Raw genomic sequence first — 25,816 nt, 5'->3', positions numbered from 1 at the left:
CTCCTGGCTCCTGCCTCTTGACTCTGACTCCTGCCTCTTGCCTCCTGGCCTCTTGCCTCCTGGAGGTCCTGCCCCTCCCTGCCGGATGACTCCACACTCCTGCTCTTGCTCTGCCTCCGGTTGACTCCTCACTCCTGGCTCTTGGCTCCTGCCTCCTGGGGGGAGGACTCCTCACTCCCTTGGCCGGTGCCAGACGTCTGATAGGTTCATCCAGGTTCGTACCGGAAACCTCACCCTCGAGTAGGAGTATCGATCCTGGCGGCAGATACCTCCATACGTCTGGAGGATCTTTTGATCGGAAGGAAGAGTCTTTCCTTCTAGGAGGCTCCTTTGACAGGACTCCTACAAAAAGACTAAATCTGCTCTTGCATCGCCATCATGAATCTCTTCGTAACCTCCTCTTTATCCTCTTCGGGAGGAGGGGAAGGAGGAGGGGAGGAGTCCATCGCCTCCACCTCCTGCCTCCTTCTCCACCACTCTGGTTGAAAGAATGGCTCTTCTTGCCTTCTTCACTCCGAGGGAGACTCCTCAGGGAAGTTTTCTGGGCTCGAATCAATAGCGGAGCCTTCCAACTCCTCTTGATGGCCAGATCGATCTGAATCCCTCCAATCACGTCTCGGAGATGAAGATCCCGACGACGAAAAACACTCACGCAGGACGCTTTTACAATAGCGATCCTTGGCAGTCTGGGGTGTCACAGAAACCGCCGAAGGGACACCTGATCGGTGGGGATTCTCCACAACCTCCTTTCGGTTTCGACAATTCCTTCTCCTCTGGGCATGTGAGCTTGGAAGAAGTCTAGACCTAGGAGCGTTGCTGAGCCGACCAGATGCCCCCTCCACTACACTGGGGACACTCATATCACTGTCCACTGAATAATCACTAGCCTTACCTTGTATGGCAGCCATTTTGTTTCCATCAACTTGAAGGCTGCTTTTAGATCCGCAAGTTCTTTCGCTGAATCTACAGGTTCTGCAATAGGAGAAGGGCTGCAATGGAAGGAGAAGTAGCAATACTTACCCTTGGGGAAGATCCCAAGCTAGGAATTAGTTCAGATCTAGAACTACTTAAACTTCTATGAGAAGCCTTCCTCACTCTTTCTCTCTCTAACTTTTTTAAAAAATAAGTTAGATTCTTCCATTCGTTCTCACTCAAATTCTCACATTCCTTACAAGTATTAGTAAAGAACATTCATACTCCCTGCAACCCTGCATGACCGTGTGAGGGTCTACCGAAGCTTTCAGCAACCTCACCTTACAGCCTACATTCACACAACGTCTCACAACCATTCCAGAGTCAGACATTTTTAAAGAAAATTCCAAAATCAAGTCCACAAAACAGTCCACAAAAGCGTATGCCAATCCAACAATCCAGATACGTCACCAAAAGTCGGTCAAGAAGATCAATTGCCGGTGAAAAAAGAAAAACCAATCGAGAGGAACCAACAACAATGTTGATGGCCCGGGCGACAGAAGAATTCTGATTAGAAAACGGGAATGGTTCCTAGTCCTGCCACCCAGGGGAGGGCGGTAGATCACCTGACCTACCGGTAGCGTGTGCCGCGAAATTTGAAATTCTGTCGGAGACGACGGAGTCTATAGCTAAGTATATATCTGGCAGGGAAGTTGAATGTATAAAACAAATATTTCAATATTTCTAGAAGTCAGTCAAGAAGAAAATACAATACGTACTGGCTATATGAGGCAATAATAAAACTGGGATCAATCTGTATATACATTAACATTCTTGTTGCTTTCATCAATCACTGACCGTTTCTACCTTAGCAGTAATACACTTCTTGACCAAATTTGTGGGTCAATAGCAAGAATTTATACCATGAATCTTTATGCCTTTTACTGAGTAACCAATAAATTGCAATGAATTACAAACTTAAATGATCAGGCTACTCTTTCAGTTATTATCTTAAACCTTTCTTACAACATTACTGCAATAGGTCTCACTTCCACCATTATACTGAACTTGAACAACTTACTTGTATACTAAAGCAGCAGCAAAATGTCCAGTAATGTAGGCATCCATGACTGGCTTAAAATGTTCAAATTTTGTGTCTTCTAATAGGCTAAATATAAAGACCTGAAAAATACGACATAATCAGACAGGGATCCTACTAATAATGTGACTTAACCCTTAAACGCCTATTGGACGTATTTTACGTCAAGATAAATTGTCTTTTGGGTGCCGACTGGACGTAATTTACGTCGACATAGAAAAGTTTTTTTTAAAATTCGTGGAAAAATACTTATAGGCCTACCAGGCGAAAACTTTTGAATCACGTGCCTTGGGGGATGCTGGGAGCTCACGGATCAAGGCGCTGTTTTGATTACAATCGTTACGCACGAATTTCTTTCTTATTGCACTAAAAAGTATCAGTGACACATCTCAGAAATTATTTTGTCACTTTGACACAATTTTTGCACCATTTTAAATTAGCCTTTACATGGAGTATTATATATGAATATGTGTGCAAATTTCATGTAGAATACAACAAAAAAATACTCATGATAGTAGCTTTTATCAGTTTTAAAATATTTTCATATAAATAACGATGTGCCAAAATTTCAACCTTCGGTCAACTTTGACTTTACCGAAATGGTTGAAAAACGCAAGTGTAAGCTAAAACTCTTATATTTTAGTAATACGTATTCAATCATTTACTTTCATTTTGCAACAAATTGGAAGTCTCTAGCACAATATTTTGATTTATGGTGAATTTATGAAAAAACCTTTTCCTTACGTCCGCGCAGTAACTCTTCAGAAAAAATCATATGTGCGATTGTCGTAATGTTTGCACCATTTTAAATTAGCCGTTACATAAAGTTTTATATATGGAAATGTGCGCAATTTCATGCACAATACAAATAAAAACAACCCATGGTTGTAGCTTTTATCAGTTTTGAAATATTTTCATATAAATAACGATAAGTACCAAAATTTCTACCTTCGGTCAAATCTGACTCTACCAAAATGGTCGAAAAATGCAATTGTAAGCTAAAACTCTTATATTCTAGTAATATTCAATCATTTACCTTCATTTTGCAACAAACTGGAAGTCTCTAGCACAATATTTCAATTTATGGTGAATTTATGAAAAAAAAAAAATTTTCCTTACGTCCGCGCAGTAACTCTTCTGAAAAAATCATACGTGCGATTGTCGTAATGTTTGCACCATTTTAAATTAGCTGTTACATAAAGTTTTACATATGAAAATGTGCGCAATTTCATGTAGAATACAACAATTAATAATTAAAGGTTGTAGCTTTTCTCATTTTTGAAATATTTGCATATAAATCATGACAAATAGAAAAAAACCACGTTCGGTCAACTCTCTACCGAAATGGTCGAAAAACGCAATTGTAAGCTAAAACACTTACAGTCTAGTAATATTCACTTATTTATCTTCATTTTGAAACAAATTCGAAATCACTAGCAAAATATTTAGATTTATGGTGAATTTTAAAAAAGAACTCCTTTCCTCTGCGCGCGGATTCTCCGCCGCAAATCTCCAAAATGCGTAAGTCGCATTCTCGGAATATTTGCTCCGTTTCATATTAGGAGTTTCATATCAGGAGTTTCATATTAGGCGTTTCATAGCGTTTTATATATGAAAATGTGTTCAATTTCATGTAGAATACAACAAAAAATAATTGAAGGTTGTAGCTTTTCTCATTTTTGAAATATTTGCATATAAAAAAATATATAAAAAAATTGATATTCGGTCAACTTTAACTCGTCCGAAGTGGTCGAAAACTGCAATTGTAAGATAAAACTCTTACAGTATAGTAATATTCAATCCTTTATCTTCATTTTGAAACAAATTGAAAGTCTCTAAAACAATATTTAGATTTATGGTGAATTTTTGAAAAAAAACATTTTTTCACGTCCGCGCATCACGAATTCATGCATCATTTTGTGATAATATTTTCTCTGTGTTGCTTTGATTGTTTTACAATGTGTTATATACCAACATGATTGCAATTTAGTGTACAATACAACGAAAAAAAGTAACTCGTTAGCTTTAACCATTTTGCTCACAGCGCAATTTGAAAAAAATTTCATGCCAAAAATGAACTCTTAATCTTGAAAACTAAGCGCGCTGGGATTTTTTGAAAAAAATATTTTTTCCGCTTCGGCACTCACTCCAAGACCTCCTCGGCATATGGGAGACGATTTTTATTATACTCCTTAGGCGTTTAAGGGTTAATTCACTTTAACTACCTTTACAAACACAAAACTCCCCACAAGTCCCTCATTTGTTTCCTAAACAAAATAATTTTCCTTTACAAACCCTTCTTATAATTCACTAGAACTGTCAAACAAACAAACACTAAACAGTGTTCTTCAGAAGGAAGAACAAAATGTGAGAGAGTCAGTAATTTGGCGCATGTACATACAGTATCCGTAGGTCCCAAGACACTAGATGTTTCTCTTCTTTTATTGTCTGACTCAGTAGGGTTGAGAGGCAAACACATCAGTCATATGTAATGAGTGCCTCCATAAAAATGTTCATTGTTTTTAAAAGAAATCTAACAACAAAATCATTATTTATGATAGCAACTTTGGGGATGAGGAAAGAGCCGCCAAGACCCCAGAACAGTTGATAATGACTTGAAGGATCCAAAAAGTAGAATCTGAGGCTTTTGCCAGGGTTATCTTTTTTTTACTTTAAAATCACTAAATAAATGCCAGGGTTATCTTTTTTTTTTTTTTTACTTTAAAATCACTAAATAAATAAGTCTGGAGAAACATGGATTGAGCTTAACCTCTCAAATGCCTAGCCATCCAGCCAATAAACAGTCCATTAACTACTGAACCAGCATCTGCTTGGAGTTTAACAAGGAAGGAGTCAAGTCACACTGTCGAATGTGAATGAACAGAATTTTCAGCAGTAGTTATTCTTGTGTTATTTTCACACAGTCTCAGAGAGAAAGAGAGAGAGAGAGAGAGAGAAACTAATGCCTGTTATTATTCTCTTGACTCCTTCAGAGTAGACCATATACTGCACTTCCTAGGATTTAATTCTGTGTTTTTGCCTTTCACACCTTTTTGCACTTACAGTGGTCCCCCTGTATGTGCGGGGGATGCATAACAGATGGCCCCCATGAATAACTAGAACCCACGAATAGTTGGAACCCCTTTAAAAATGCAAATACAGTGGGCCCACTGTAGTCAGTAATGTCTCACTGCTAACATGGTACTGTAAGTACTTGTCCTTTTGATCTGCATATCCAATAGTTGGATTGTCTTTCTTGCCAGGCTTTTTCTGCTTGTGTTGAGACTATTTTTTGCCCTTACTTTACTGATATATGAAGATTTTCATAACTTCTGTAATTTAAATAATATATAAAGTAGCTCCCTTTTTAAGTTTTAAATACAAACATCCTTTGTAAGTTTATTTATGAATTCTAACTAAAATCATCTATTTCCATAGAATATTCTTTTACGTATTCATGGTGAATTATTCTTCCAACTATTTCATTATTCAATTTTTTAATGTCTTACAACAGTTGAAATCAAAATCAGAATATAAGCCAAGGCCATCTACCATCCTAATCACAATCACAGGAAAAAAATTTTCTATAACAGCTATGTTTTACAGTACTGGTCCAGCAAAGCCTAATGTGATGACAGCATGGTGGCTGAAGCAAAAGTGACTGATTGTCAAGTGAGAGGGTGGGCCTCTCACTGACTAACTATTAGCGAATTGCAGTGGACCCCCCCCGTATTCACGTTCTCCGGATTCGCAGATTCACATATTCACAGATTTCTCTCTGGAACATTTACCCCCATTATTCAAGGAAAATTCGCCTATTTGCGGTATTTTTCTATGAGAAATATCCACAAATTCCTGTTTCTTTTTATCAATTTCATCATAAAATGCACTTTTTGTGATAAAACAATTAAAAAAACCAGGTATGAAAATTTTTAGTGGGTTTTTCTTTAGTTTTAACAAACAAAATAGGAGGTTTTAAGCATTTTTATAAGGGTTCCACCTATTCGCAGGTTCCAACTATTTGCAAGGGAGTCTGGTGCGCATCCCCCCTTAAATACGGGGGGGGGCCCACTGTACATCAATTTCAGCAAGCTCCAGTGACTGGATTAGCTTTTCTTAAAGGTAATCCATAAAAACCTTAAAGTTACTATATATATTCTCAAAGTAACAAAACAATAATATGTTTGAAATTAAATCACTTTTCAAAGAATACAAGAAAAGAAGTTACAGAACTATGATGGACTCACTAGTGCCTGGAAGACATGTCCTGAATGCTGAGTGGAGTTGCCATCGTCTGTCGAGAACATGGCAAAAAGGGCATCTAAAACATCTTGTAGGAACTTGACAGTTTCAGCGCCATCAACCCGAGTAACTCTCGACAGAGTTTCTCCAATGCCATCGGGTGCTGAACGCCATCTCAAAAGTGAAAGCAGATCAACTGGAAAACAAAGTTGAGAATCATAAATCAAGAACAAAAAACAATATGTAATAATCCGAAATACAAGGAGTCAACCATTCTTAAGGGTAACCTATTACAACATATCATGGAAAATATATTTTACACAGATCCTCAATGATTGGCTAAAAATGAATCACTCTTCAATTAAGGATGGAAGTTGAGGGCAAGGTAAAAGTTGATCAAGTTACTGTGGGAAGAGAACTATTAATTATTAGTTTCCATAGAAGTTTCACAGCATAACTGATTCAGCACAAATAACAGCAATCTGATCCTTACCATTTTGTGTAAGCTTAGTTGAGCAAAGTAATGTATCAATAACTATGAATTCTTTGGGGGATCGCTGGAATGGTAAAGAATATATGCAGTCTACCGCCTCCTTGGAAAGAAACGGCATGGTCAGGTACTCCGCAGGATTATTTAATCGTGCACGTTCATCACACTTATAAACACAAAGTTCATGAGAGCCATCACGGAAGGTCGTTCCGCCTTCATCGTCCATGAGCCGTATAAATGAAAAGCCAAACAGTTTCTTTTCATTTTTTTCTCGAGCTGTAATATAAAAGACATATAAAAGACATAAGTATGTATTCCAATAATTCTTTTATCATCTTAACCTAGAATTATGTATTTTTCTTCATACTGTATGCCACTCTTTAAAAGTTTGAGAATACTTATTTTTCAAGTATGTACCTGTGAAAAGGATGTATATATAATATCAAAAAGTTCTACAATTAATTAATAAAATGCAGCTTGTACCTTTTAACAAATCTGGTACTACACATTGTACAATGTCTTTAATCAAATATAAAATATGTTCTAGTGGAAATCACTTGGTATCTAACAATTTTTAAAACAAACTTAAAAGAAATCACTTATAAAAAACAAATTTCAACTTACTTGAACAATGTCTGTATTCCAGTCTCAGGTGAGCTCCTCCAAACTGGTCTATAGGGATGGCAACTTTTAATCTTTCATTCCAACGTGGAGAATTGTTGTGATACATGATCATTGAAGCATACTCAGTGCTTCCTTCATGACCCATACCACTGTATATGCACTGAAAGGATAATAAAATACTGTTGTTTCAAAAAGAGGCGGCAATACATCAAGTAAAAGAAAAACAAAGCAGTTGGTGGCCTCTGTTCTTCACAACTCCTCCAACATTATCTTGATGCTTCTTTCAATTGCTACAAATACTTTTAATCCTTAACTTCAAACAGTCTTGCACTCTTAAATCTAGAAAATGGCACAATTACAATTTTAGTCATTTCTGTAAACTAAATGCAAAAGATAAACAATAAACAACCTTATGCACTGCACTACAACAAATCTCATAAAATAATAACGAACACCAATGTCAAGGGCAACTGCATTTGATATATATTTAAAATGCATCCAATATATACAAGCTTGAAGTTTGCTTGGGAACGAGGTAGTTAATTAGCAGCAGCAAATGAAAGGGTTGGGAGCTCGACTATCCACATCACTTCTTCATTCAGCAACAGACTAATGTACCAGGTTGGTTTAGAGGTAAAAGACTTCAGGTTTGTACACTGTATTACTGTAATAGTACATAGAAAACATGACCATTATCCTGAATTTGCATTTCATTACAAGGATATAAAAATGATATTGTTAAGATACAATAAAGTTTTGTACATACTTACCTGGCAGATATATACTTAGCTATAGACTCCGTCGTCCCCGACAGAAATTCGAATTTCGCGGCACACGCTGCAGGTAGGTCAGGTGATCTACCGCCCCTGCCGCTGGGTGGCAGGAATAGGAACGATTACCGTTCTAGAACCAGATTTCTCTTCCACCTGTCTCCTGAGGGGAGGTTGGTGGGCCATCAATCGTATATATCTGCCAGGTAAGTATGTAAAAAACTTTATTGTATCTTAACAATATCATTTTTGTACATGGAACTTACCCAGCAGATATATACTTAGCTGATTGACACCCTTGGTGGTGGGAAAGAGACAACTATTTACTGAATAGACAGGTAAACAACATACGTTGTAGGTAATAAATAAATAAAACCTTGATTCCTACTTGATCAGGCGGAAGACTCCATGGCTAATGCCTAGGAATCTGCTTCGCCTCAAGAGCCTCAGCGAGGATGTGACCTATGGCTAAGAGTTCTTGTGGGTCTGTCGATGGGGTCTTATCCATTTACTCGACAGAGCCTCTTACATGACAATATGCCTATGCCTAGTGGCATAATTAAGGAGCACAACACCGATCCCGATCACCTGATCCTAACACGAGGGTTAGTGCTTAAGTTGAAAAGTTATCTACAAACTCCTTTCAAACAACCCAAAGAAAAAACATGACGTTAAATAAAATTTAACTCACTAGTTAAGGATCAGTATCTGCTCCCTATCCCAGCAATGTATCCGCAGACACGTATCAACCAAGAGAGAAGGATCCCTCGAATGTTATCTTGACATCCTTCGGATAATGGGAAGTCAACACAGAGTTGCCTCTCCCGTATGTGACAGCTAATATGTCCTTATGACATATTGTTAGGGAAAGAACAAGAATTCGGAAAAGCTCGCACTTCATGCGCTTTTAATTCTCAGCTGTTTGAAGGAATCATCAATGCACTTATCAAGTGCTTAGGAGATCACAATGTCTCAAAGAAGGCCAGGGCGTTCTTTGATATAGATCTCTTCTGGGTGAAGCCTGGAGCCTGGCTAGCGCTTCATGCCTGGCAGGCGCCTAGCACCTGTCTAGCGCCTCGCGCCTGGCTGGAGCCTTGCGCCTGAATGGCGCCTAGAGTCTGGCTGGAGCCTCGAGCCTGGCTGGAGCCTCGCGCCTGGATGGCGCCTTGCGCCTGACTGGCGCCTCGCGCCTGGCTGGTGCCTGATTAGCTCCTCCTTCCTGGCTAGCGCCTCGCGCCTGGCTGGAGCCTTGCGTCTGGCTGGTGCCTTGCGCCTGGAAGGCACCTGGAGCCTGGCAGAAGACTTCATGATTACTGTCTATGAGTCTGCATGCCTCAAGAGTTTCAGCGAGGTAGGGACCTATGACTGACAAACCCTTCTGGATCATGTCAATGGGGGCTAGCCCGCTTACACGACAGAGCCTTCTCGGATCGTGCCAATGGGGGCTGACCCACTTACATGGCAGAGCCTTACCTGTATCATATCAATGGGGACTAGCCCTCTTACATGACAGAGCTTTAGGTTTCTCTTTACTGGAAGGAGCCTTGCGCCTGGATGGATCCTCAATCCTGACTGGACCTCCAGCCTTGAAGAAGGCTGGCACCTGCATGGCACCTGGCTGGCTTCTAGAGCCTGGCTGGCTTCTAGAGCCTGGCTGGCTCCTAGAGCCTGGCTGGCTCCTAGAGCCTGGCTGGCGCCTCGCGCCTGGCTTGGCTCCTAGAGCCTGGCTTGGCTCCTAGAGCCTGGCTGGCGCCTCGCGCCTGGCTTGGCTCCTCCACACTTGCTGGAGCTTCGAGCTTGGAAGAGTCTCTAGGCTGTCTGGCGATGTCCAGATTCGGACACTCTTATATCTGGTCCAATTTGTTCGCCTCTGGCGCATTTGCGCCAGGTTTGGAGGCCCGCTCCTTCTCAATATCCGACCATGACAGAGTTCCTTGGAACTGTCCGCCTCTGCGTTTTTCGCCTGTATTGGCATTTGGCGCTTGGCTGGCGCTACATTGTCCGAGAGTCCTGAACAACCACATAGTTTATCAGGAGACTGGAGAAGGGTGGAAGAAATTCTTCCCCTTTGAGCTTTTGGCCCCTGGCAAGGGGAGGTGATTTTAGTCAGCTACACAATAGTAACGACAGGATATCTAACAATACGAGAGAGAAGAGTCTTCCTCCGAGGAGGATCCTTCATGAACACTTCTTTTGCTAACGAGATCTCTTCTTACATGTTGATGAGGTTCCTCGTTGCAGAATCTTCCTATCCTTGCCCAAAGGAAGGAAGGAGTCTGGAAGTCGAAGGAGACTGAGCTGAAATTGGGCGGAACCCTGATTTCTACGCTCTTATTGTATCCTGCTGAATACCTTCTGGGAAGCATTTTGAGCCCTCATCGCACCCCGAAGACTCTGTAGGCAAACGTTTAAACCATCTCTTCTTCTGTAGATGAAAATGTAAGTACCCTGCCTGGGCAACGAAACTTCTATCTGAAAGTGTTGCGTCAGGAATAAGAGGATTTAGTTCTTTTGCCAGACATACTATGCTGGCAAGAACCCATTGCCGAGTCTCCATTGAATCTGATGCGAGATTCCAATGCACGAAAAATTCACTTGTCTTCTTGGTCGTTTAGGGCTAAGAGAAACAAAGAATTCCTTCATAAACTTCCTCAAAGAAGTTTGATGAGGAGCAGTTCCATTTTGTCGGAACACGGATCTCGTGGCCACAAAAAGATCCCATTCGAAGTACATGATATCCTACTCTTGTCGTATGCGGTATCGTATAAGATCCCGAAGATCTTAATCCTCTGTTATCTATAATTCCCCTTGTAGAGACAGAGTATAGCCTTTTACTGCGTTCTTGATAGCGAGATATATACATAGGTGATTCTTCCACTCTGAAAGTGAAGAAAAAACCTCGCTATGTGGTTCACAGAGGTATCGGAAGAGGACAGTTTCCTCATTCCATCTAGCACGATCTGCAGCAATTCTATGTCTTAGCCATGACTATTGTCATTTACCTTGAAAAAATCTCTCATTCATGTCCACTTCTGGTCAGTCTGCACGCGGACAGACTCCGAGTGGAGAGGTAGGTCTATTTATAATAGATTCTGATAGAATATCCAGATACTCTTGGAAAAGCCTTACGAACATGCTGTGAGAAGAACGTGACTTCTGTGAATCCAAACCTCTCTAAGGCCAAAATGAGGCATACATCCTCTCTTCCTTTGACGCCCATTTATCTTAATATCTGTTAAGAATTTATAACTAGGGGAAAAATGACTAAAGTTTATTCCCCTTCTTTAAATTTAAAGATATCTTATATTGCTACCTCTCTTGGTTCGAGGAAAAAGAAGCAGTCTAAAGGAAGCCTGTTCGTCTTCTACCTTACAAAGAGATCTATGAAGAAGACTTTCCGCAGGTTCTCACAACTCTTTTCAATAAATGTTAGACATACGTTAACAGTTATTATCTTCGATCGAGAAAGTCTCACGGACATGCAAAATCTTGCATCGAACTCTTAAGGATCGTTACGTTCCGTGTCTGTTCCCAAATAGGTTCTCTTTTGTTAACGCGAACAGGGGCGAAAAAAGAGATTCTCGATGCTCTTTGCAATATGAGAGAGTCGTGGAATTGGCCTAGTGATTAAAATAAATCATTTCATCATTCCTTGTAAGCGACCCCTTTTCGATAAATGGGTAACGAAATCAGGAACGAATCTTGCCGTTACCGAGCCTGCTGTCCAGAGGCTACTGGACTCTTCGGTTATGAACAATCGCTAAAAACGAGAAATCTTGGATGGTGCTTCTGGCGCAATTTGCGCCAGGCTGGCGCTTCCTTCTAGTTCTTTTAGGTTATTGTGCCATAACATCTATGCCTTTATGGTACCCGACATGCTTCACATGTTAATTCCGTTCTTAGTGGGAAAAAAACTTTTATATACGTAGTATAGTCCATTCAGGAAACAACTTCTGCCACTAAGAGAATGTTTCCCATCCGACTCACCCAACTTCTCTTGAGCAATATCTGATTCTAAAAGGTTGTGTGCGTTTCTCGAAAGGATGAGAGAATTATATATCGCGCTCTGCCGTATTAGAATCCTTTATAATAACTGTCACAATTGTGGTAAACAGCATTAATCTAGGAAACCTTTGTAAGGATACTAGAATTCTGTAGTTACCTCGGTATGTGCATAAGACTTGACCATACCGTAGTCTTAAAGTGAATTCTCTACTACATTCATCTTCTCACTAAGCATGTACTCTAATAAGCCATGCTTTGTCGTAAGCATGAGAGCATTATACAATAATAGAGTTCCGCTGCGTTAGAATCCTTAAAAAATGTTACCTACGGTAAACAGCATTGAAATGTTGTAATATCTTACTTATTGAAAGCTTCTTAGCAAAAAGGCAGACAATATTTTAATTATGTTTGCTTAAACTATCCCTCACTCCGAGGCTAAAACCACGATTGTAGGGGAGAGAACACGGTTAGTCATTCCATCCCGCAGGAGAGAGACATGTAACCGACCACTCATGACCGACACCTACATGATACTGCGTTGGTGTCTAAGCGATAGCAGTCTCGTTAGCCGACTGGCCTTACTATTCCAGAGTTGCAAGCTACTCCATTTAATAAAGGAATCTTATAAAATTATTATCGAACTTCAGGAAGTTCTTATAATGCATATCTAAGCGAAACAAGACTTCGATAAATCTAGAAGCTAAGTAGGTGTTTGTCTTACAATCATCCCTTTAAAGCGTAGTCCTTCCTAGGAAATTCCTGGAAGGATACTGGTAATTGAGTTGCTCAGCAAAGAAGTAACTACGGTATGTGCTTTATGATTTTGCCGTATCGTATTCTCATACAGCAGATACTCTACTACCTTCTTTCCGTGCCGAGGCAGATAGAGAAAGGAAAAATTTTTTACTATCTTCGTTCTTTTCGTTAATAGAACGATAGAAAGAGATATATATCTCCTTAAGGAAGGAAGTTAATCCAGGAACTCTTTAAATCTTCGTGATTTCCTCATAATCATGGAAGAGACAGAATTCCTGTTCATCTGTAGGGTTTACGGAAGGAAGTAGATATTTCCTATCCGCCATCATACCCAAACGTCGATGAGATTCTTATAAGAAAACTCCCAAGCTCTTGCCTCTTCATAAACGAGGGAAGAGCATGAATGAAGGAGAGAGTCCTCTGAATAATGGAAAATGGCTTCTCTTACGTATCAGAATCCTTCTGGCAAAAGCGACGGCCGCCTGTGCGACATCTTGCGCCTTTGCCAGGGGAAAGTTGCTCAAGTTGAAAACTCAAAGAGGAGCCTCGCGACTGACCTCTCTCTCATAAGAAGATTAGGAATATTCTGGCGCCTGGCTCCTTGCACCTAGCGCCTGGAATGTTCCGCACGCCTGGAATTGCTCCGCGCGCCTGGAATGTTCCGCAAGCTAGAAAGGAGACTCGCTCCTGAACATTCCGCTTGCGTGGAAGGTCCCGTACGCCCGATAGTTCGAGCGCCCTACTAACCCCTTTTAGAAGAGCCTCTTGCCCGGAAACGTTCAATGGAAGGATCGTTTCTGATTGCCACTCTACTATAAGGCTCCTTGCTCTAGCCGTCTGTTTTTCTGGCGCAATTTGCGCCAGGCTGGCGCTTCGTCTCTTTGAAGGCGCCTTGCGCCAAGAAAAATATTCTAGAACGCGGCTCGCGTCTGGTTGTAGGAACGCGGCTCGCGCTAGTCTGTTAGCTGGAACGCGCCTCGCTGCTGGCTATTGGAACGTAGCTCATGCTAGCTTGCTGGAACGCGGCTTCCTGGCAGCGGCTGGCTCTTGCTCAGTGTTCTCTTAGTTTTCAGAGGAACGCGCAAGATCATCGAAAACTCCAAACATACATTCTTCGTCTTTTCGGATGTAAGATTAAGAGACGCACTTTTTTAAGGATGCCTTATCAATGGCTATCCTTGGCAGTCTGGGACGTTCTACAGAACCTGCCGAGGGGACGCCTACCGGTGGGGGTTCTCCCTAACCTTCCTGCGGCTGTCGACTTTCCTCCTCCACTGGGTCTGGGAGTTTGGAAGAGGTCTAGGCCTGGAAGCGCTACGGAGCCGATCAGACGCACCCTCCACTGCACTGGGAACACTATATTCACTTCTTACCTTTTTAGAGCTCGCCTTTTGAGCTCCATCCATTTATCTTCAAATTTGCACATATGATTTGTAGATTCTGTGGAGTAAGAAGGTGATGAGGATGCAACAACTACTAGAATTGTCAATACTCTAACTGCTCGTTTAGTAACGAGAGCTCTTAAAGCTTCTAAAGGAGGCGTATCTAGTTATATGCTTTCTGACTCCTAAAGTAGGAAGTTAGATCTTATATTTCATTCATAAAGTTCTAAACACTTATACACGTATTAGTGAAAAAAAAAAAAAAAAAAATATTAATATTTCCCTTATTGCAAAATATATGAGTGTCTACCGAAAATTCGGTAGTTTCACGTAATATATTCTTCGAATTTCGAAGCCAATTCATTAAAAAGTTAATAAAGCGTATGCCAAACCAAAGACCAGTACTTCCCTGCAAAAGACAGCCCAGAAGGTCGATGGCGATGAAAAACGAAACTCAAGTCAGGAGGTAGCAACAACGTATGTTGACACTACCGCGACAGAGAAAATCTGGTTCTAGAACGGTAATCGTTCCTATTCCTGCCACCCAGCGGCAGGCGGTAGATCACCTGACCCTACCTGCAGCGTGTGCCGCGAAATTCGAATTTCTGTCGGGGACGACGGAGTCTATAGCTAAGTACAGTAGAGCCTCAGTTCTCGACGATATTCGTTCCAGAAGGAGCGTCGAAATTCGATTATTTCGAGAAACTGAATCAAGTTTTCCATAAGAAATACTGAAAATATGGATTAATCCGTTTCTTGACCATCAGTTATTACCTAACCTTGCCTTTTTATACAATACATTACATGTAAATTACAACTAATAAGTTAAAAGTTAAATAAATATCATGTTAAATGTATATTTATAATTTTAAATGTGTAATATACAGTATAAAAGAAAAGCTACCCTGTGTCCACTGATTGTTGACCAAGCTCCATAGCTACCTAGGTAAATAGTAGTAGAACGTAGTGTAGTGGGTATGGCATAAAACGTGTTGCTAACATAATAAAGCATTGAAAAGCAAGTCTAATTATTACAGTCATTAATAACTATTAAAATTAAACCCAATCTATATTTATCAAAACTTGCAAAAATTTGCCTACAGTAAGTCGGCATTTAAGGATGTAAACAAACCATAGCGCAGCCCTGGTGGTTTATATCGGGTACTATGGTAGTAAAGAAACCATATCTCGCTATAAGCCTAGAAACATTCACATTCGATATTAATTTATGGTAAATCTTTTACGGAGTCGACTGCAATACTGTATACAAAATCGCTTGAAAATTATCTTTCAGTAAATGTAATGTTTATGATACTAACGATTTTTGTTTCATAAATGTCCTTATAAAAAAAGGTGCGTCTTTTACGGCAAATTGTCCATATCAGGGCTGGTTTCAAGCTTATTGGACTTGACAATTATTATGTACTGCAATGGTACATATATACGTACACATAAGTAAAAGAATCTTCTTAATGTCTTTAATTACTATACCATTACGTACCAGCATCTCTGAGTTTAATATCAAGCTAACCTCTTTTTTTTTTTTACGAGGACGCTTTACGAAGCATACAGATTGCGTTCGTTACCGCACGCTTGCTATGTAAACTGTGTCACTACCGACCTCATACGTAAACATTGACGTCTTTTTACAGTAGACATAAAGAATCTTCTTAATTTCTATAATTCCTCTTACCATAGCGGCTTCCTCTGATTAAGCTAAGGCTAACCTCCTCTTTACCAGCAAGCTTAACGAAATTGATTAAGATTGCGTTCGCTACCGAACGGCACACGTTACGTATGTGACAGTGGTTTCACTACCAAACCATCTCACAAGTAAACAATGACGTATTTTTACAGTAGACATAAAAGAATCTACTTAATTTCTATAATTAATGTATACCGTAGCGGATTCTGAGTAAACCTAAGGCTAACCTCTTCTTTACCGGCGACGCTTAAAAAGCTTAGATTGCGTTGCTACCGAACCCGAAACATGTTACGTATGTAACTGGTTTCACTACCAAATCTTACACGTAAACATTAACGTATTACAGTACGACATTAAAAGATTCTTACTATTCTTGATTCTTCTTAATTTCTTGATTACTACACTTAATATGGCATAGTAGCTTCTCTGATATAAACTATGACTAACTTCTTCTTTACCGGAAAGCTTAACAAAGCTTAAAGATTGCATTCGCTACCGAACCGCACATGTAACCTACGTACGTAACATTGCCTTCACTCCAACTTAACACTTAAATACGTATTGCATTTGCTACTGAAACGCGCGTCTCAAGAGTGAGCATGGTTTTAGAATATGTCTACTTGATACCACCGAAAAGCAAACGAAATGCGCGCAAGGTGTACAAGACACGACACATGTTTGAATGTTTGTAAACAGTTAGTTGCGACTTTAAACAATGCTGAGTCACTGAGTGGTGTCACCAATGTTACCAACCGTTTTGCTAATTATGCTAGTCGGTCCAAGCAAGAATTTATGCCAAGTAGGTGGTGCAATTTTGTGCAGAATTATGCTATTAATCTATCATTATCTCATTTCTCTAATACATTTGAGCTAAAACAACGATGTAATGGAAATTTCAAAAACATTTATATATTAGGTGAAATGATAAAAGTGACGAACAGACAATTTATAACTAATAATTTGATGATGTTAGGAAACCTCGTAATAAAACACCGTTTTTTCTTTAATAGATCACATACGCAATCACTAGTACACTACTATTTGATATGCAATCACTATTATACTATTTGACAAATGTGTGAAGATCACACATACAAATGTGAAGAAAAAACAACAAGTTTTTACTTATTACTGCATCATTATCATGCCACTCAGAACCATTTTTTCTTTAACAGGTCACATAACAATTAATAAATACTTGAAAATGTGTGAAAATTACTTCAAATATACATTTTGTTATTTCTGATATTTCCTGAAAAATTAAAACTAAAAAAAAAAGGTAAACAACAAACCAGTCTCTACTAGGAAGAAGAAAAACATACGTACTTATTACTTGATCATTATCATGCCACTGAAACACTTTTTCTTTAAATAGATCACATACACAATGAATAAATACTTGAAAATTGTGGTAAAAATCACTTCAGACATAATTAAAATTTTGATTACTGAAAAAAAATAAAACTTAAAAAAGGAAAAAAAGTAAGTATTCTTTACTCATGAGAAAAAACATTATTAACACTTTACTGATTGTTTGTCATGCCACTGTGGATCTTTATTTATATTCACAAATTAACATTCCTTAGTTTGGTTCAGTTCAAACTTAGCAATTAACTCATTTGTTAGTGCTGCTTTTGAGGCAATTTCACTTGAAGATACATTCACTATAGCTGTATGAATTGAGGAATTTCTGCATTTTATTTAAAATTTTAGTGAAATAACATCTAAAATTGTACTAGAACCCTAAGTGTGAAAGAAATTATGCTAAGCTCCAATTCTTGGGTCAAATTATGCTAAAAAACATGAAATTATGCTACATTTGGTAGCACTGGATGACGCCAACTAGCGGCAGCTGGCGGAAACAGTTTTGTTTACAAACAATCATATGGTCGGGGGGGGGTCGGAAACTGGTTTTTTGGTTGAAAACAGATACAAAGTTTATTGGAAATTTAGTGGCGAAATCCGATTATGTCGAGTTCTAATACGGTCGTGAACCGGGTCTCTACTGTATATCTGCTGGGTAAGTTCCATGTACAAAAGTTCATATTTACATGAAGACTCCCATCCTGGGTGGGATTTATTGACCAAAGAATGTGTGTTAATTTTTTCACATCCAGAAATGCCAGCTTCCTGTTCACTTCTGTTTATAATTGTTCGGCCTGGTATACATGATGCTGCGGATCTCCAGGCCCTATGCCAGAGTCAGGCTTTCTTACGGCCTTACTCTTTGAAAACTGAGATGAACCCCAGTTAGTCATTTGTGACAGGGATACAAACTTAGACTGTAACAATCTTGCTGCAATTATACTGCAAGATGATCATATACTCCTTATTAAATTCCATCTTATAAGGCTTATCAAACTCCATCTCATAAGGAAGGCAAGTAAAGAGAGAAGACAAAACACTTCCAAAACAACCATATTAGGCTCCAGCAACAAGCAAGGAGTCTAGACAGCAGTGATACACCATTAGCAGGTGGTTCTCCCAGCCCTTCAGTTGCTTGTTGCTCAACTTCAACAACTAAACCGATTTTTACAAATGGTATATTCTTATACATATAATATAAGGGTGTCTATCCAAATGAAATCACTCTTGGACATCTGTACACACTTGAGAAAATTTTAAATAATATTCTAAAACACTGAAACACAAATGCAAAATTAAACACATGACAAAATCAGAAGCTTGCATACAAAAAGTATCAAAGACAAAACCTACCTCAAGGGGCTGTCCATCTGTATCCAAGGCCAACACTGTGACCTCAATGTTCTTTGCTACAGATTTTCCACCTCTCTCAAATTCTCCACTGTTCAACGTTACATAAAGATCATTTCTGAAATCATCGAAAAACAAGTTGTACATCAGTGTTAGAGCAAAGCAAATTTTGCATATAACTAAGCAACAGATCTGCTTCTTACATGGTGATATCATAATTTTCCATCTAAAATGCTTTTTCTTATTAGTGTGTCTTTTGCTGATATATTTAGCAAACTCCCACTTCATGATCAAAATTCTCTTCTACTTTTATACATGAATCTTTGGATAAAATTATGACTGACTATAGCTTTTCAGTTACTTGAAAATACAATAGAATTTCAATACATTATGAAGCATTAACTAATTACTCATAGCTCATTTTTGTTTGACAGAAAATTGGCATATTTGCTATAATTGCAATCTTGAAAATTTAATTTCTTTTAATCAAACATTCAATCATATATGAAAATTTTCTATAATGCTTACCTCAAACATTTTATTTTATAAAAAAAAATAGCTGTGATTGTAATCCTATACATTTAATGTATAAAAATTTTCCATAAACCTTGAAAATTTCATTCTGTGAACACTTTCTATACATATACTTCTATCTTGAAAATTTGCTTTGTATAACAATATCAGATTACTCTAATCTTGAACATTTCCTTTTATAACAATTTGCTATAATTTTAATCTCAAAACCTTCATTTCATAACAGTATACAATTAAACGTATTCTAATCTTGAACACTTCCTTTTACAACAATTTCCCATTAACCTAATCTTGAATATTCATTTTTATAACAATGTCCTAATAATCTAATCTTTTATCATTCTAATTTAGAAAATTATCTTCTATAACAATCTGCTATGCTAAATTCTATCCTTAAAATTTTATTCTTAACAAAAATATTACCTGTAATTGGTGCAAACTATCTCCTTTTTATTTTTTCTGGTCTCAACTGATTGTTGTCAACTGGAGCAGTTAAAAAAGTTTCACAAAAAAAAGATACAAATACTATTGACTTTCATTTCTACAAAGAAAACTAGTTCAATTTCATATACAGAATAGTATACAAGATAGAGTATTTCAAAAGTGGATGAAACAACAGGAAATTATGTCAAGGAAAAATACTTAACATCCATGTAGCAAGCACTAACTTTATTAGCAGGTACAGTTAATATAACAAGCTACTTATCTGGGGACAAATTCTTTCAACGTTAATTTTCTATACAGTAGCAAATTATAAAAATCAGAAAACTCCCTGATTAAGGAATCTATAAAAACCAAGCTGCTATGTGCTTACCATCATTTCTGAATACAGTAAAACTAAATACATATTGAGGACACATCATTATACTGAAAAAATATTAAACAACACAAACCTGACATCTCCAGGCATGATGACATCAGAGAAGCCAAGTTTTTTAGTGATGCACACATTCTTCAGTAATAGCGGATTTTCTTTTGTGGCCTGTTCTAGTTCACCATGGACCACCTTCACACTTACAACCAGGCCTGGAAAATTTATTGAAAAGTTACACCAATATTAAACCAATTAACAATACTAACAAATAACTCCTTCAAAAACAAAATTAAACAACTAATCAATCGCTAAGACCCACTACGTACTGTACTAACAAATAATTAGAAAACTGGCTGAAAGTAACCCTCCGACAATTTAACATCCAGTTATAAAAAATTAATCTAATTTTCAAACAAGATGGTGTGTTTAAAATATAAACATAGGTTATTTTCCTTATGAACTCCTAATACTACTGGTGGGAACCTGTGCTATCACAAAGCAAGCTGCTTAATTGAAAAGTTAAACTGTTATTGTACAAATTTACTTCATATTTACAGTCTACCAGCAATTTTCCAATAGGCAATACTTATACGCATAAGAGATTAAGTTCAATTACCACAGAAATACAAGACAAAGTCATTGGCTATACAATAATGCATACATAAAATACATTTAATAAATTTGCTATCAGCCGACACCAAAAACAGTAAAATACAGAATACTAGTTCTATTTGGCATAGTTTTACTTATTATCAGTTTACTCCTACTTACCATAACTTGCATTATTTGACATAATTGAATATTTGTTGGATTGTTTCTTGAGGACTAACTCAGGTAGCTGCCAGAAGTCCTTCTCATCAGACGAGAAGAGTTTTCCTGTTAACTCAACCTACAAGATGGGAGAGAGAGATAAAAAACTCATATTCAGTCACAATTACAATAAAACTACAGTGTAATAGGTAGGGTTTTTGGCATTTGGCAGAGTTATTTATATTTTGTGATGTCAGGAGATAAACACTTTTCTCCATTTTTTACTAAATGTGAACTGATAGCTAACCTCTGTTTGTTATAATAAATCTTCTACTCTTTAATAAGGTTATAAAAGGTTGAACCTTCATTATGCAAATACCCTCTACCTCCAGGTGAAATATTTAAATAATAATATCAACAAAATTAGCATCATACAATGACAATTTCTGATAATGTTCGATAGTCAAAACATGATACAGAAAAAAAATCACAAAATAATCTTCATAATGTCAATCTGAATGCCTTTCATTTTTCTGTTTGTATTAATGAAAAATTTAAATAAATCTACTCCAGAACCTATATACTGTACTGCAAAATAAATTACTTTTGCATTTCTCTATTAAAAGAAAATACTAAATCAATCAAATACAGAGTTATTGCTATATTCAAACTAATATCAAATTGAACATAAAAGGCCAAGCTGTAAATCTGTAAGCACCAAAGTCACTACATATTGAGTAATCTTTAACAAATTTTAAGCCTACTTAGGCCAGCCAATTGCAAAATGACCACTTTACATATCATCATTATCATTGCCTTCAACTGTGTATGATGCAACAGGGCTCTGAAATTCTACTACGCATGTCTTTCCCATGTTATATCTTCTACAACACTCCACTCATCTCTAATTGTCCCTCCTCACAGTTCTTATCCAAGGTCTGGGTTTTCCAACTCTTATGATGCAACAAAAGCCCACCTAACACTATAATTAAATATACCATTTTCCCTGGGGATGTGCAATGGATACATCCATGCCACAGCCTTCTTTCTTTCATCATTATCTCATCTACAAAAGAAAAACTAATTTCTTAGATACTGACTTCATTCCTTACCTCTCCATCTGCTCCCTGCAGCACCGATGGGGCTAATCTGAAAAGAGCCACACCGTGTGGCCTCCTGTAACAGTGAGAAGACGATTTTTTAACAGACTCGGAGAAGAGCATCCGACCTACTCTGACGACATGGGCAACAATATACAACTCAGAGGCCAAGTCATGCACTTCCCAAGTCCGTTAAGGATGAAAGGTTGCCTTAGTATTAGTCACTTCTAAAAAATTTAATACTTATACACATCATACTTGATGATCATAGAATTACACTCTTAGCAACGATGGTAAAATTTCACCTCAATTTACCGTAAGTTTTGGAGGTCTGGCCAATTCATGAATGGCAAAATTTGATATAAAGGCCTTTTATAATAGTTTGTATTTGAACATTCAAAAGCTAGAGTCATGATGAAAATTTTATGGGCCACATAGAGACCAAAATTAAGGGCCTGGAGCTGGAACACTTGGCCCAACCATACAAGCAAAAAGCAAGGAAACTTCCTAAAGAGAGGGTGGATTGTTAAGTGAAAGTATGCATCCCTCAGATCTAGCAAGACAAGGCAGTTCCCTCTGCCTATCAGTCTCTTGGTAGACTTTATAGTCTCTATGCAAAAGGAAACAAAGCAGAGAAACTTGATAAGGTGACAGAGATATATGATCTACATTCTTTACATCTGGAGACTTTCAGTCGGGTTGGTTAATCAGTGTATTCTTTTTAACAGTGAGGAAATAACAATGTAAAAGTTTGGTTTAATCTGCTTTGTAACGTTTTTTTTCATATTCATTACACCAACTCTTACTTATGACTAAATACTATGATATCAGGACTGAAGACAGTAATACGTGTACATATAATGTAACCATGTTCATTCTTTAATGCATACACGAGCCATTCAAACCATTAAACGAAAAAAATGTACAGTGGACTCCCCCGTATTCACGTTCTCCGGATTCGCGGACTCACACATTCGCGGATTTCGCTCGGGAATGTTTCCCCGCATTATTCCCCCACAGAAAAGTTTTGCCAACATTTGCGGCATTTTTCTGTGAGAAATATCCACAAATTCCTGGGTTTTTTTGATCAATTTCATCATAAAATGCACTTTTGTGACAAAACTATTAAAAAAAAAAAAAGAAAAAAAAAGTATGAAATTTTTATTTTGTGGTTTTTTCTTGAGGTTTAACTAACAAAATAGGCTGTTTTTAGCGTTTTTATAGGGGTTCCAAACATTCGTGGGTTCTAACTATTCACGGGGGGTCTGGTACGCATTCCCCGCGAATACGGGGGGACCACTGTATTCTTGAAAAAAGAAAATTATATGTTAATGCTGCTGAAATCTACTGTGTGCGGAGTTAGTATTATGTTCATGTCAATATTCAACTATTCATCTATATTCTTTCTTATTATGAATTCCATAGAAAGTAGTTTTACAGCAGTTGTCATTAGGAAGCATTTATATTGTTTTCAATATCATTTATAATGCACAGATGATTTAGAATGAATGACATACAGAGGATGTGTAATGGTTATATTTATGTATAAACATACTCTACAAAAAAAAAATTGTACTGTACTGTGCTATTTTATACAAGGATTTTATACCTATGTGACTTATGCCAGCTAACTTGACTTGAACTCCAAGTTACAAAATTTTACTTGACAAACATTCCAATCAAAAAGTATCTACAGTTATTAAACTGAACCCACATTATCATCACTTTATCCCCATTACAACACACAACGTTAATATACAATCCATGTAAGAAGGCGTGTGAAAACTGTTATGGCAACAGGTACTTTCGTTGTTTATTCTACATTTTAAAGTTCACACCGAGTACAATCATAGTTTACAGAGCTTTACATACAAAAGTGACTATGGTGTGCAGAGTTATAGTTTTTTGTTTGGAAAACATGCTGGCTGAATCAAGAAACTGTAACTCCACCCACCACTACTCAATTTTGTATATAAAGCTCTGTAAACTATGTTTGCATTCAGTGTGAACTTGAAAATGTAGAATAAACTATGAAAGTACTTGTTCCAAGACCTGGTTTTCACTTGCCTTCTCACATGGATTTTATGATATTTTCAAGCATGTGGACTTTCGTGCCATTTTGAACACACACATTACACGTAGTAATTATATCCTTACCGTAAAAATCGTACAGTTGCTATGGATTTTCTCTACATAGTTGAAGAAACCTTCTTTTGATAATTTGACTAGAAACCTTTCACTGAAATAGAAAATAACTTACATTAGTGGCAAAGAAATGGCAGTACAGCATAAACATCATACTTTTCAAGCCTTCCCCAAACTACAAATGTACCTCTGGAAACAGAAGTGACTCCAATCATTACACAAAAGGTGCAATTATACTGTTGTAATTATAAAACAATTACTGCTCTTTATAGTTCTCTAAACCATTCATATAATACTTAATACTAGGTAAACAATGGAGACAACCTTATATGTACAATCTAAATTTAAGAACATTAACATTTCAATACCAACAGGGCAACATAAGATAGCTATGACTATGTTTATGAAGGAAAATTTATTTACCTCATGCATGATCCTAAACCACAAAATAAAGTAGACAAAATTTTAGAAATAGCTTTAGTACTAATGTTAACTAACTAAACTGACTGAAATACCTAAGCTTCAAATTTAGCATGAATGTCATAATGTATAAACTATACCTAACCTTCAAGCACATTGAAAATGAAACAGAATTTGCCCAAAACTGATTCTTTACACAATGATTCCCCAACATATTATCATTCTCGCAAGTACACTTGTAGAACCTCACCTGATAAATTTTCCCTTACACGCATCGTAAAGGGAAAAGAAGACCTCAGCATCTTCACCGAGGTGATAAGAAAAATCCCGCATACAAAAAAACAAGTGATGACTCTGAGCTTTCCTCCTGTCTTTCTTTTTAGCTAATGTCCCAAGTCCCTGAAAAAATACAGATTATACCTTTTGACAACAGCAGAATCATGACCTAATATTAACAAAAAGTCCATCAGTTATCAGTAAGTTCATTATTATCAATAAGGAATTTAACACAAACCCTACATCACATTGTTAGATTTTCGTAGCAATTACGACAAAAGGGAGTACTAATGACAAAAGGGAGCAACATAAAGTGAATCGCTATTATTATGATTGATATATCTATTTTTCTTTATTAAATCATTTGTTGCCTTTGCCTGAAAAAGGAAGAAGCTTTCAAAAATAAAATCAGAAAGAGAAATTTAAATGAAAATTGTGGAAGGACAGTGACCTAAAAGTGACCAAGAGAAGTTTACTGTATTCATTAATTGAGAACAAGCTGACTTGCAAAGCTCACTAATAACAAATAACAAATGAAAGTAACAAAAGTTAAAGATTTCCACCAAGGCTGAACAGTCCAAACTCTTAAAAGTTACCTTCTTATCCCTCCCTGACTCTGATCCCCAGTTGGCTGTCATAAGAACTACCTTTGGTATCAATTTTTTTTTTAACAGACAATACAACAGCTGCAGAATCTTGCCAGGAAACATACAAACTGAAACTAAAACCACCTCCTTTGAAGAAGTAATGAAAGTTACTTTAGAAACAAATATATATTAACCAGAACTTTAGGAACAAATAAGGCAGTCCCCAGGTTAAGACAGGTTCAACTTACGACGTTTCGAGGTTAAGGCGCTTTTCAATTATATTCATCTGAAATTATTTCCATGGTTACAATACGTTCCAGGTTATGACGCATGTTCAGGGTTACGACGCATGTTCCATGGTTACGATGCCTACAACGCTCATCAGCACAATAAATATGACACCAATAATGCAAAAATCTAATATATTTTGATTTTTGGTTTTTTTGATGCAAAATGCAATAAGAATGCAGTTTACATGGTTTTGAATGCA

At 37.6% G+C, this 25,816-nt stretch overlaps 1 protein-coding gene across 1 annotated transcript in view; it reads right to left on the bottom strand.

Annotated features, from left to right (window-relative positions):
- The window catches only part of LOC135226697 (dedicator of cytokinesis protein 3-like), a 141,271-nt gene that overhangs the window by 56,908 nt on the left and 58,547 nt on the right, over positions 1–25,816 (bottom strand). The window contains 10 exon segments of the mRNA XM_064266407.1: positions 1,981–2,094; positions 6,259–6,449; positions 6,747–7,019; positions 7,368–7,527; positions 18,704–18,818; positions 20,128–20,260; positions 20,820–20,937; positions 21,911–22,077; positions 24,037–24,137; positions 24,714–24,862. Of these exon segments, the coding sequence (XP_064122477.1) occupies positions 1,981–2,094; positions 6,259–6,449; positions 6,747–7,019; positions 7,368–7,527; positions 18,704–18,818; positions 20,128–20,260; positions 20,820–20,937; positions 21,911–22,077; positions 24,037–24,137; positions 24,714–24,862 (1,521 nt within the window).

The sequence above is a fragment of the Macrobrachium nipponense genome, chromosome 15 (genome assembly GCF_015104395.2).
Source record: "Macrobrachium nipponense isolate FS-2020 chromosome 15, ASM1510439v2, whole genome shotgun sequence".
NCBI classification, from domain to species: domain Eukaryota; kingdom Metazoa; phylum Arthropoda; class Malacostraca; order Decapoda; family Palaemonidae; genus Macrobrachium; species Macrobrachium nipponense.
Note: the sequence above shows the minus strand (reverse complement) of the source record. Positions and strands in the feature narration are given on the sequence as shown.